Source organism: Scardinius erythrophthalmus (genome assembly GCF_964197995.2).
Source record: "Scardinius erythrophthalmus genome assembly, chromosome: 21".
Taxonomy (NCBI): Eukaryota; Metazoa; Chordata; class Actinopteri; order Cypriniformes; family Leuciscidae; genus Scardinius; species Scardinius erythrophthalmus.
The window spans coordinates 37,123,551-37,136,050 of NC_138241.1; the positions used below are offsets into that span (position 1 = coordinate 37,123,551).

Below are 12,500 nucleotides of genomic sequence, written 5' to 3' on the forward strand. Positions count from 1 at the left end.
CTCTCTGCAGTCCGGATGAAGACTCGTGCCAAAAGTTTGTGCCGTTCATCGGGGTAAGGCTGCAGATGTCACATGATGATGTATGAGTGTGTGAGCAGAGGCTAACGGTTGTTGCGCTCCGTCAGGTGGTGAAGGTGGGGATCGTGGAGCACAGTCTGTCCACATCGGGTGAGTTCAGATCCTCAGAGCATTCTGGGTCCACCCTCATGTTTGGTTACGTTTGAAATATGTAGTGACTGATTTTATAAAATCTCAATCTTTTCGCATTGAATTTTGGTTTTGGCCAGTTATTTTATACATAAATGCAGAATTTTTTTTCTTTAACTCCTTCAAACTTAGGCCACGTCTACATTAATCCGGATACATTTGATAACGGCGTCTTCGTTTATAAACGCTCTCCGTCTACATGAGTGTTTTCAGGCGTTCCAAACGTTTCTCATCCACACTGAAACGTCGGAAAACGCTAAATTCACTTTAAAACACGTGCGTAAACCCTCACAAAAGCTCACTGAGATGATGCAGATGGAAAAATAAATAATAAAGTTATTGCGCAATTCTTCTGACAGGATGATTATATTCAGCAGAGTATCTCCTCATTCCCTGATCGCCCAGGTCGCTCTCACTCATTATATGTGTGTGGTCTAAAACTGTGACATGAAGAGTGTGTGAAGTGACATGTTTTAGCAACAGTGGGAAAGTGAATATAACAGGCACAACACCGCTATAAACATCAATATCTGTGGGTACAATATGCGTCACATGACTCATCGCTTTTAAATACCTCCGTTTCCCAGTCCACACTACTCCGGGAAAACAGCGCTAAGGGCCGTTCTCATCAGCAGAGGCCCGTCTCAGTGTCGACAGAAGGACGAGGCGGAGAGGAAAGATGCGTTTAGTGTATTAGTGTGGACAAGGCCCTAACCCATCACAGTAAAGCCCTTAATCTGTGTCATCTTTCGCCGATTAATCAAATGAAACTGACTTCCACGCAGTTGTCAGCAGTGCTGCTCCTTCTGTGCGCTGATGTCATCAGTCAGCCGGTCCTGGGCCTCAGGAAATGAGGTCACATCTGCTCTACGCTCTCAGTCACAGAAATAGATTTCCCAGCGAGAGGCATTTACAGTCGGGCAGCAGCGCAGCGACTCTCTGCCTGTATGTGGGTCAGATGCAGGTCCTCACACACTCCCAGGGTGCATCAGTGCAGGAGTGTGTGAACCACAGCGGCCCGCCGACGCTGCAAGTGTGTGTTCACCTGTGTGTGTTCGCAGTGGACTCTGATGATGCCATGAATGCGGGTGTCGTGTCCTCGCCCGCGCCCTACGGGAAGGAGACGTGTGTGACTCCGCCCCCCTCTCCCTCCACATGTGCCGTTTTCTCCGGAGTGGGGTATGACATCATCACATCACATGACATGATCAACACGTGTGTGTTTGAGTGAATCTGGGTCACATGACACGCCAAAATCAGCATACTGGACCAGAGACTCACTATGTGTGTGTGTGTGTATACACGATTATGCATGTATGTGTGTGTGTGTGTGTGTGTGTGTGTGTGTGTGTACAGGTGTATGCGTGTGTTCACACCTGTGTGTGTGTGTGTGTGTGTACAGGTGTGTGCGTGTGTTCACACCTGTGTGTGTGTGTGTGTGTGTGTGTGTACAGGTGTGTGCGTGTGTGTGTGTGTACAGGTGTGTGCGTGTGTTCACACCTGTGTGTGTGTGTGCAGTTCCCCGTGCACCGGCGGAGAGCTGATGGGGCTGCAGGTGGACTACTGGACGTGGCCGAGCGGAGAGAAGAGGCGCGAGTGTGAGAAGCGAGACGTGAAGAACACACTGAAGAGCAACTTCCGCTCGCTGCAGGTCAGCCGCTTGCCCAGCGGGGGCGACACCAGCCCCACACACTGCATGGCCATGACCGTCGTCACCCGAGAGAAGAACAAGAAAGGTTCTGATCCACACACACACACACACACACACACACACCGTTTCTCTCAGGTTCTGTCCATCAGGATCAGTGTGTGTTTTCTTGCGTGTGTTGCAGTGATTTTCCTCAGTAAGAAGCTGAAGGAGAAGGATGTGGACTCTAAGAGTCAGGTGATCGACGGCATCAGCCGGCTCATCTGTACGGCCAAACACCAGCACACCATGCTGAGAGGTGCCGCTTCACACACACACACACACACACACCAGCACACCATGCTGAGAGGTGCCGCTTCACACACACACACACACACACACACACCAGCACACCATGCTGAGAGGTGCCGCTTCACACACACACACACACACACACACACACACACACACACACACACACACACACCATGCTGAGAGGTGCCGCTTCACACACACACACACACACACACACACACACAGGTGTGAACAGACGCACACACCTGTACACACAGACACACACACACACACACACACACACACACACACATAATTTCACCAGCTAATGGAAGTTTCATCAGAAAACTAACCAGAGAGAATCACTGTAAGCTTCTGAGATGGCCGAACGAACATGATGAAAGCGGCCGTTTGCTGACAGTTCTGATGTTTACTTAAAGATTTAAAACCCAAGCATAGATGTTTTAACACAGTTTATACATTGATCATAATGAATTAATTTGTGTCAATATTGCACATTAGTCACAGAAATAAAGTGGTATTTACTGTTTAATCACAGAAGAAAGAGGACAGGTGCTTACTTCGGTTTATGTGCAGTCGCAGGACCGTGTGTTTACATCACATTTAGAAAGAGTGATCATTTCTACAAATATTGTAAATAAATTCAAATTCAGACGTTTGCTACAGTTCCACCTTCAGGAGTTGACCTCCGTGTGTGTGTTGAAGGTCAGTGACAGTGAATGTGTGTGTGTTTCAGTCTCGATCGACGGCGTGGAGTGGAACGATGTGAAGTTCTTCCAGCTGGCCGCCCAGTGGCCGACTCACGTCAAGCACTTCCCCGTCGGGGTGTTCGGCTACAGCAAACCCATGTGACGTCCTGCAGGCGTGTGTGTGAGTGTGTGTGAGTGTGTGCTGAAGGAGAAAAGCCACCGCGGCGTTCAGTGACGAGTTTCCCATGGAAACCGGACTGTCTTCAGTTCACTTCTATCGTGTGTGTGTTCAGTTGCTGTTTCTGACTCTACATGAACAGCACTCGTGAAGTTTTATATGAATATATATATTTTTAGGTCATGATGAACTACGGCGACGGCAAACGTCAAGCACTTTCTGTTGTTTTCGCTACTTTATCATTTCTGTGAAATCCTGTGTAGAATGTTGCATGATGGGACGGATCCTGAGCACGTGTGTGTGTCGAGAGGTCGTGTGGAGGTGTTTTGCTGTGAATTTAAATGGATGTTTTTTTACCCCAAATGTAAAAGCTGTTTTGTGTCTTTGTGATATTTTGTAGTTACACGCTGAATCTGAAACGCTAAACTGAACCTGCCTTTTCGAAGCACACACACTCTGGACAGACGGAGCGTTCCCGGCACTTTACTGATACCTCTGTGTGTGTGTGTAAGTGTTTGAAGAGCGTTAGCATGACTGTCACATGACACACGCCGAGCGCAACGGCCACACCAGGTCGAGTCAGCTTTATTATACAGGACAGATTCACATTCATCTCTACAGAAGAGCCATTATTCAGCTAATTATAATGTAGTTAAATCAGTAATATTAGTGAATATTAAGTGCATTTTAAACACAAACTGAGTGAGCCAAGGACGAAAAGCATAACGTTAATATTCGCTCTAACTCAGTAAGAATCACAGCTATAACAATAACGACACAGTAGAACGATCACTTTCAGAGTGATTTTATTCCAGCGTATGAACCATAAAAACACTGACAGCCAATCAGAATCCTGCTTTCAGACCTCGAGCATTTAAAGCGACAGACGACAAACTGCAGCGCTTATGATCAACAGAAGGATATCATCTAATATACAGTGAGGAAAATAAGTATTTGAACACCCTGCTATTTTGCAAGTTCTCCCACTTAGAAATCATGGAGGGGTCTGAAATTGTCATCGTAGGTGCATGTCCACTGTGAGAGACATAATCTAAAAAAAAAATCCAGAAATCACAATGTATGATTTTTTAACTATTTATTTGTGTGATGCAGCTGCAAATAAGTATTTGAACACCTGAGAAAATCAATGTTAATATTTGGTACAGTAGCCTTTGTTTGCAATTACAGAGGTCAAACGTTTCCTGTAGTTTTTCACCAGGTTTGCACACACTGCAGGAGGGATTTTGGCCCACTCCTCCACACAGATCTTCTCTAGATCAGTCAGGTTTCTGGGCTGTCGCTGAGAAACACGGAGTTTGAGCTCCCTCCAAAGATTCTCTATTGGGTTTAGGTCTGGAGACTGGCTAGGCCACGCCAGAACCTTGATATGCTTCTTACAGAGCCACTCCTTGGTTATCCTGGCTGTGTGCTTCGGGTCATTGTCATGTTGGAAGACCCAGCCTCGACCCATCTTCAATGCTCTAACTGAGGGAAGGAGGTTGTTCCCCAAAATCTCGCAATACATGGCCCCGGTCATCCTCTCCTTAATACAGTGCAGTCGCCCTGTCCCATGTGCAGACAAACACCCCCAAAGCATGATGCTACCCCCCCCCATGCTTCACAGTAGGGATGGTGTTCTTGGGATGGTACTCATCATTCTTCTTCCTCCAAACACGTTTAGTGGAATTATGAACAAAAAGTTCTATTTTGGTCTCATCTGACCACATGACTTTCTCCCATGACTCCTCTGGATCATCCAAATGGTCATTGGCAAACTTAAGACGGGCCTTGACATGTGCTGGTTTAAGCAGGGGAACCTTCCGTGCCATGCATGATTTCAAACCATGACGTCTCAGTGTATTACCAACAGTAACCTTGGAAACGGTGGTCCCAGCTCTTTTCAGGTCATTGACCAGCTCCTCCCGTGTAGTTCTGGGCTGATTTCTCACCTTTCTTAGGATCATTGAGACCCCACGAGGTGAGATCTTGCATGGAGCCCCAGTCCGAGGGAGATTGACAGTCATGTTTAGCTTCTTCCATTTTCTAATGATTGCTCCAACAGTGGACCTTTTTTCACCAAGCTGCTTGGCAATTTCCCCGTAGCCCTTTACAGCCTTGTGGAGGTGGACAATTTTGTCTCTAGTGTCTTTGGACAGCTCTTTGGTCTTGGCCATGTTAGTACTGATTGTATGGTGTGGACAGGTGTCTTTATGCAGCTAACGACCTCAAACAGGTGCATCTAATTTAGGATAATAAATGGAGTGGAGGTGGACATTTTAAAGGCAGACTAACAGGTCTTTGAGGGTCAGAATTCTAGCTGATAGACAGGTGTTCAAATACTTATTTGCAGCTGTATCATACAAATAAATAGTTAAAAAATCATACATTGTGATTTCTGGATTTTTTTTTTAGATTATGTCTCTCACAGTGGACATGCACCTACGATGACAATTTCAGACCCCTCCATGATTTCCAAGTGGGAGAACTTGCAAAATAGCAGGGTGTTCAAATACTTATTTTCCTCACTGTAGTTATCATTCTTGGTGTGAACGTGGACCTTTACAGATGCGCTTCTGTTGTCCATCATACAGCGCACACACACTCATGTGTGACCAGTGAAGCTGTGGTCATGTGATCATGGACGTCAGTCAGAGTAAAACGCACATTAGTCTGACGTGATTGAAAGCCAGTGCAGTTTTGACAAGCCATATTTCGCAGTTTCGTAACAGCACAAGCTGCAGGCGCTCACGTCACTGTCCTGTTCAGGAGTGGCAGGAACGAACTGAGGCATCATGGGAGATTGAGTGTCTGAGCTTCAGTCTGAACCTCTTTCAACACTGGGTTTTAGTATTAAATCAGTTTTCTTCAGTCCTTCACTCAGTTTAGCAGCAGCTGATCTGACAACCGTTTCATTCATTACATGCTGAACTAATCAGTGTGTTCATCTGGACTGTTTGAGTTGGTGTGTGTGTGTTGAATGTTCAGTGGTGTGTGTGTTGAATGTTCAATGGTGTGTGTGTGTTGAATGTTCAGTGGTGCTTCTCATGTGATTGTTTCGATGGCGACCCTCATTTAGTCATTTTTGCTGATGAATGTATTGAAATGCTCAGTACCTTCTGTTTTTACTCCCAGAATGACCACTTAAAATACCGAAAGACTCCGGTTCATGAAAGCTGCTTCATCAACAGCAGATCCACACGCAGTATTTGCACTTTTACTACGGTAAACTGAGCTCTGGAGATATGAACACTTAGATTTAAAGTCCCTCCCAAACCTGAAACACTGGCTTTCTTCTATGGAACAAAGCCTCAGTGTTTATTTGTCCATATAATGAAAGTCAATGGGGTCCAATGTTGTTTGGTTCCCAGCGTTCTTCGAAATATCATCTTTTGAGTGTCACAGGAGAGGTCTGGGTGTTCCGAGTAAATAATGACAGAATGATGAATTATTGCTTTAAGAAGCACTATGAGCTCTTTCCACCGGTGCGTTTACATCATTTCCTGAAGGGATTCTGTGTACGTCTGTTAGACGGGAGTGACCTGAACTCTTCAGTATTAATCATATTAATCGCATGTCTCCATAACTGCACAGCACATTAATGACGACTGCGTTTCCTACAGTGTTTGTGACGCTGAGCGCAGCACTTTTGCACAAGACCTCATTTTTACACACGACAGACTTTTGAAAACTCGATTTTACCGTTGCATGTTTTACATTTGGAGTATGAAATGTAATTTTATAACGCTGCTGCTTTCCATGCTTACACATGCAGTCGTGTTCAATAAAGGGTTTTTAACCACACAAGATGTTGTTTGTGTGTCTTTGTGTGTGTGTGTGTGTGTGTGTGTGTGTGTGTGTGTGTGTGTGTGAACAGACGTGACAGGCGTGTTGTGTGTGTGTGTGTGTGTGTGTGTGTGAGAACAGACGTGACGCACAAGTGTTTTGTGTGTGAACAGACGTGACCCGTGACACAGGCGTGTTGTGTGTGTGTGTGAACAGGCGTGTTGTGTGTGTGTGAACAGGCGTGTTGTGTGTGTGAACAGATGTGACCCGTGACACAGGCGTGTTGTGTGTGTGTGTGTGTGTGTGTGTGTGAACAGGCGTGTTGTGTGTGTGAACAGACGTGACCCGTGACACAGGCGTGTTGTGTGTGAACAGACTGTGTGTGTGTAAACAGACGTGACCCGTGACACAGGCGTGTTGTGTGTGAACAGACGTGACCCGTGACACAGGCGTGTTGTGTGTGAACAGACTGTGTGTGTGTGAACAGACGTGACCCGTGACACAGGCGTGTTGTGTGTGTGTGCGTGTGTGAACAGACGTGACCCGTGACACAGGCGTGTTGTGTGTGAACAGACTGTGTGTGTGTGAACAGACGTGACCCGTGACACAGGCGTGTTGTGTGTGTGTGTGTGTGTGTGTGTGTGTGAACAGACGTGACCCGTGACACAGGCGTGTTGTGTGTGAACAGACGTGACCCGTGACACAGGCGTGTTGTGTGTTGTGTGTGTGTGTGTGTGAACAGACGTGACCCGTGACACAGGCGTGTTGTGTGTGAACAGACTGTGTGTGTGTGAACAGACGTGATCCGTGACACAGGCGTGTTGTGTGTGAACAGACTGTGTGTGTGTGTGAACAGACGTGACCCGTGACACAGGCATGTTGTGTGTGTGAACAGACGTGACCCGTGACACAGGCGTGTTGTGTGTGAACAGACTGTGTGTGTGTGTGAACAGACGTGACCCGTGACACAGGCGTGTTGTGTGTGAACAGACTGTGTGTGTGTGTGTGAACAGACGTGACCCGTGACACAGGCGTGTTGTGTGTGAACAGACTGTGTGTGTGTGTGTGAACAGACGTGATCCGTGACACAGGCGTGTTGTGTGTGAACAGACTGTGTGTGTGTGAACAGACGTGACCCGTGACACAGGCGTGTTGTGTGTGAACAGACTGTGTGTGTGTGAACAGACGTGATCCGTGACACAGGCGTGTTGTGTGTGAACAGACTGTGTGTGTGTGAACAGACGTGATCCGTGACACAGGCGTGTTGTGTGTGAACAGACTGTGTGTGTGTGTGAACAGACGTGACCCGTGACACAGGCGTGTTGTGTGTGAACAGACTGTGTGTGTGTGAACAGACGTGACCCGTGACACAGGCGTGTTATTGCGAGGCTCAGTTTATTGCGCGGGTGTGACAAAGCTCTTGATGGGCGGCAGACGTCTGATCTTGCGACCCGCCCAGCCGCCCTTCCTCTGCCAGCGGCCGCTCGAGGGCCGGATGCCCAGCCAGCGGTTTCGACCCGCCTTCCCGATGATGCGCTTGTTGTGATCCACGTTAGACACTCGGCCCACTGTAGCCACACACGTCTCCAACACCTGAGAGAGCACACGCTTTACAACACCTGGAGCATTCACACTCCGCTTACACTGACCACAAACAAACTCTAGATAAAGCCTGAACAGAAAGTTTGAAGTAGTTTATTTTCTTTTATCACTCCATAAATCTGAAAATACTGTCAACAAATAATTTTCACTGTTTGTAGACGTAAAATGTTGTATAATGATATATGAATAATTTGGTGTGTGTGTCAAGCTGCTGAAGTGGAGATTGAGATTTAAATCTACAGATGCTAATAGATCAAAAGCACTGAAATAAACACTTAAATGTGAATTGTGGAGGTTTTCTCCTTTACTAGTCGGAGAGCTCAATGAAAAAACTGTTTTGGGAAAACCTTAAATCTGTGACAGGAAGTTGCGAGTGTTTCCTCACCTGAATCTGGTGTTTGGACGGCAGCTGAACGATGGCTGTGCCGTTGACCTTCCTCAGCAACACTCCACAGGTTCCTGCACACGGGAGAGTCTGTCAGGAACAACTCACTGAGAGTGTGTGTGTCATGCGGTGTGTGTGTCGGACCTGCGGCGCGGATATACTGCGCTCCTTTCCCGGGGAGCAGCTCCAGGTTGTTGATGAGTGTGCCGATGGGAAGAGCTCCGAGCGGATGGGAGTCTCCCTCTTTGGCCAGAACCGCCATGCGTCCGATGGTACTGGATGACCGGATCACGTCTCCCGCCTCCATGGTCTCCGTGGCGATGATCCAGCGCTTGCGGCTGCCGCCGGCGACCAGCGCAATGTCAGCTGATCTGTGTGCACAAGGACACGTGTGAAGAGGGGCGAGGACACGAGAACGAGCGTGAGGAGGGGCGAGAACATGAGGACCAGGGTGAGGAGGGGCGAGAACATGAGGACGAGTGTGAAGGGGCGAGGACACGAGGACCAGGGTGAGGAGGGGCGAGGACATGAGGACGAGTGTGAAGGGGCGAGGACACAAGGACCAGGGTGAGGAGGGGCGAGGACATGAGGACGAGTGTGAAGGGGAGAGGACACAAGGACCAGGGTGAAGAGGAGCGAGGACGAGTGTGAGGAGGGGCGAGGACACAAGGACGAGGGTGAAGAGGAGCGAGGACGAGTGTGAGGAGGGGCGAGGACACGAGGACGAGCGTGAGGAGGGGCGAGAACATGAGGACCAGGGTGAAGAGGAGCGAGGACGAGTGTGAGGAGGGGCGAGGACGAGTGTGAGGAGGGGCGAGGACACAAGGACGAGGGTGAAGAGGAGCGAGGACGAGTGTGAGGAGGGGCGAGGACACGAGGACGAGCGTGAGGAGGGGCGAGAACATGAGGACCAGGGTGAGGAGCGAGGACGAGTGTGAAGAGGAGCGAGGACGAGTGTGAGGAGGGGCGAGGACACAAGGACGAGGGTGAAGAGGAGCGAGAACGAGTGTGAGGAGGGGCGAGGACACAAGGACGAGGGTGAAGAGGAGCGAGGACGAGTGTGAGGAGGGGCGAGGACACGAGGACGAGCGTGAGGAGGGGCGAGAACATGAGGACGAGTGTGAAGGGGCGAGGACACAAGGACCAGGGTGAAGAGGAGCGAGGACGAGTGTGAGGAGGGGCGAGGACACAAGGACGAGGGTGAAGAGGAGCGAGGACGAGTGTGAGGAGGGGCGAGGACACGAGGACGAGCGTGAGGAGGGGCGAGAACATGAGGACCAGGGTGAAGAGGAGCGAGGACGAGTGTGAGGAGGGGCGAGGACGAGTGTGAGGAGGGGCGAGGACACAAGGACGAGGGTGAAGAGGAGCGAGGACGAGTGTGAGGAGGGGCGAGGACACGAGGACGAGCGTGAGGAGGGGCGAGAACATGAGGACCAGGGTGAGGAGGAGCGAGGACGAGTATGAAGAGGAGCGAGGACGAGTGTGAGGAGGGGCGAGGACACAAGGACGAGGGTGAAGAGGAGCGAGGACGAGTGTGAGGAGGGGCGAGGACGAGTGTGAGGAGGGGCGAGAACATGAGGACCAGGGTGAGGAGGGGCGAGAACATGAGGACGAGTGTGAAGGGGCGAGGACACAAGGACGAGTGTGAGGAGGGGCGAGGACACAAGGACGAGGGTGAAGAGGAGCGAGGACGAGTGTGAAGAGGAGCGAGGACGAGTGTGAAGAGGAGCGAGGACGAGTGTGAGGAGGGGCGAGAACACGAGGACGAGTGTGAGGAGGGGCGAGGACACAAGGACGAGTGGGAGGAGGGGCGACGACACAAGGACGAGGGTGAAGAGGAGCGAGGACGAGTGTGAGGAGGGGCGAGGACACGAGGACGAGCGTGAGGAGGGGCGAGAACATGAGGACCAGGGTGAAGAGGAGCGAGGACGAGTGTGAGGAGGGGCGAGGACGAGTGTGAGGAGGGGCGACGACACAAGGACGAGGGTGAAGAGGAGCGAGGACGAGTGTGAGGAGGGGCGAGGACACGAGGACCAGGGTGAGGAGGGGCGAGGACATGAGGACCAGGGTGAGGAGGGGCGAGGACATGAGGACGAGTGTGAAGGGGCGAGGACACAAGGACCAGGGTGAGGAGGGGCGAGAACATGAGGACGAGTGTGAAGGGGCGAGGACACAAGGACGAGTGTGAGGAGGGGCGAGGACACAAGGACGAGTGTGAGGAGGGGCGAGGACACAAGGACGAGGGTGAAGAGGAGCGAGGACGAGTGTGAGGAGGAGCGAGGACGAGTGTGAGGAGGGGCGAGAACATGAGGACGAGTGTGAGGAGGGGCGAGGACGAGTGTGAGGAGGGGCGAGAACACGAGGACGAGGGTGAGGAGGGGCGAGGGGTGACCATGAGGGGGGACACACACACACACACACACACACACACACTGACCTGCAGGGGTCATACCGCACCTCCACCACCTTCTCCACGATGGGCTGGTCCTCTCGGCCCGGCTCGTAGCGCAGACGCTGGAAGTCGATCATACGGTAGCGCTGCTTGTGTCCGCCGCCGATACCGTGAGTCACGATCCTCCCTGCAGCACAAACACTGTCAGTGAGTGAGTGAGTGAGTGTGTGTGTGTGTGTGTGTGTGTGTGTGTGTGTGTGTGTGCGACGATCCTCCCTGCAGCACAAACACTGTCAGTGTGTGTGTGTGTGTGTGTGTGTGTGTGTGTGTGACGATCCTCCCTGCAGCTCAAACACTGTCAGTGAGTGAGTGAGTGTGTGTGTGTGTGTGTGTGTGTGTGTGTGTGACGATCCTCCCTGCAGCACAAACACTGTCAGTGTGTGTGTGTGTGTGTGTGTGTGTGTGTGTGTGTGTGACGATCCTCCCTGCAGCTCAAACACTGTCAGTGAGTGAGTGTGTGTGTGTGTGTGTGAAAGAAAGAGTGAGTGAGTGAGTGAGTGAGTGAGTGAGTGAGTGAGTGAGTGAGTCTTAGTGAGTGAGTGTGTGTGAGACCTGTGTAATCTCGTCCCCCGGTCTTCTTCATGCCGATCGGTCGCACGGTGTATTTCTCTCTCTGTTTCCACAGGCTCCGGTTCTGACACCCACACGCGCTCGTCATGAACCCGCGACTTCCGGTCAGAGCCGCGGACACACCGGACACACTCGCGATCTGAGAGACAACACGTGGTTAACGATCACCTGAAGTGATGATGACAGGTAATGTGCGATGAAGAGGAGGGTGAAGTGGAGGATGAAGGTCTGACCTGAGGTGAGACGGCGCGCGACACAGAGAGCGCGCTCAGTGCGCGTGACAGCAGACCGACGCTCATCCTCTGAACACACGCCGCAGAGAGAAGAAAAAAGTCATCAGTGAATATCAACTCACATGTTTAGCCTACTGTACTGTACTGTACTGCACATATAAGGAACACATATTTGGTTGAATGCAGTTTGCCTTTTAGCACTATTGTTTACTTTTCTTGGGTTAAATTCAGTATTTTCTTGCATTCATTGCTTGTGTGCTTATACGAGTTTCATTAAAATATACTAAGTTACAAATTATTAACTTTTTTAAATGAATAAGTTGAAAAATCTAGTGTATGATCATGTCTAAATATTTATTAAAATGCAAAACCTGAAAAATAAGTGAGCTGTTATGACCTGCAATACTCCTGAGCAACTACACTAGCGGACACGTGTGTGTTATAGCGCCACACGGACAC

General features: G+C 50.2%; 2 protein-coding genes across 3 annotated transcripts in view; one reads left to right on the top strand and one right to left on the bottom strand.

Moving 5' to 3' along the window:
• The first annotated feature begins 6 nt into the window (after nucleotides 1–6).
• LOC308681711 (phosphofurin acidic cluster sorting protein 1) lies at nucleotides 7–6,816 on the top strand. Its single transcript, XM_081350801.1, has 6 exons — nucleotides 7–53; nucleotides 126–168; nucleotides 1,269–1,386; nucleotides 1,726–1,943; nucleotides 2,040–2,153; nucleotides 2,886–6,816. Exons 3-6 carry the CDS (start codon nucleotides 1,286–1,288, stop codon nucleotides 2,999–3,001), a joined length of 549 nt encoding a protein of 182 aa, XP_081206927.1. The 5' UTR covers nucleotides 7–53; nucleotides 126–168; nucleotides 1,269–1,285; the 3' UTR covers nucleotides 3,002–6,816.
• A 992-nt stretch (nucleotides 6,817–7,808) lies between these two features.
• The window catches only part of mrpl2 (mitochondrial ribosomal protein L2), a 5,649-nt gene continuing 957 nt past the window's right edge, over nucleotides 7,809–12,500 (bottom strand). The window contains exons 2-7 of one of the 2 annotated variants that reach the window (XM_081350799.1): nucleotides 12,042–12,110; nucleotides 11,791–11,947; nucleotides 11,224–11,365; nucleotides 8,931–9,157; nucleotides 8,787–8,860; nucleotides 7,809–8,392 (exon numbers count right to left, since the gene is read on the bottom strand). In XM_081350799.1, the coding sequence (XP_081206925.1) occupies nucleotides 8,195–8,392; nucleotides 8,787–8,860; nucleotides 8,931–9,157; nucleotides 11,224–11,365; nucleotides 11,791–11,947; nucleotides 12,042–12,107 (864 nt within the window). In that variant the 5' untranslated portion in view covers nucleotides 12,108–12,110 and the 3' untranslated portion in view covers nucleotides 7,809–8,194. The remainder of the gene's footprint in view (nucleotides 8,393–8,786; nucleotides 8,861–8,930; nucleotides 9,158–11,223; nucleotides 11,366–11,790; nucleotides 11,948–12,041; nucleotides 12,111–12,500) is intronic. The other variant, XM_081350800.1, reaches the window with a different exon arrangement.

Coding starts and splice junctions, on each gene's coding strand:
- LOC308681711 (XM_081350801.1), top strand. CDS start 1,286: ATGAATGCGGGTGTCGTGTCCTCGCCCGCGCCCTACGGGAAGGAGACG. Junction 1,387..1,725: donor GCCGTTTTCTCCGGAGTGGG/GTATGACATCAT, acceptor GTGTGTGTGCAG/TTCCCCGTGCACCGGCGGAG. Junction 1,944..2,039: donor CCGAGAGAAGAACAAGAAAG/GTTCTGATCCAC, acceptor CGTGTGTTGCAG/TGATTTTCCTCAGTAAGAAG.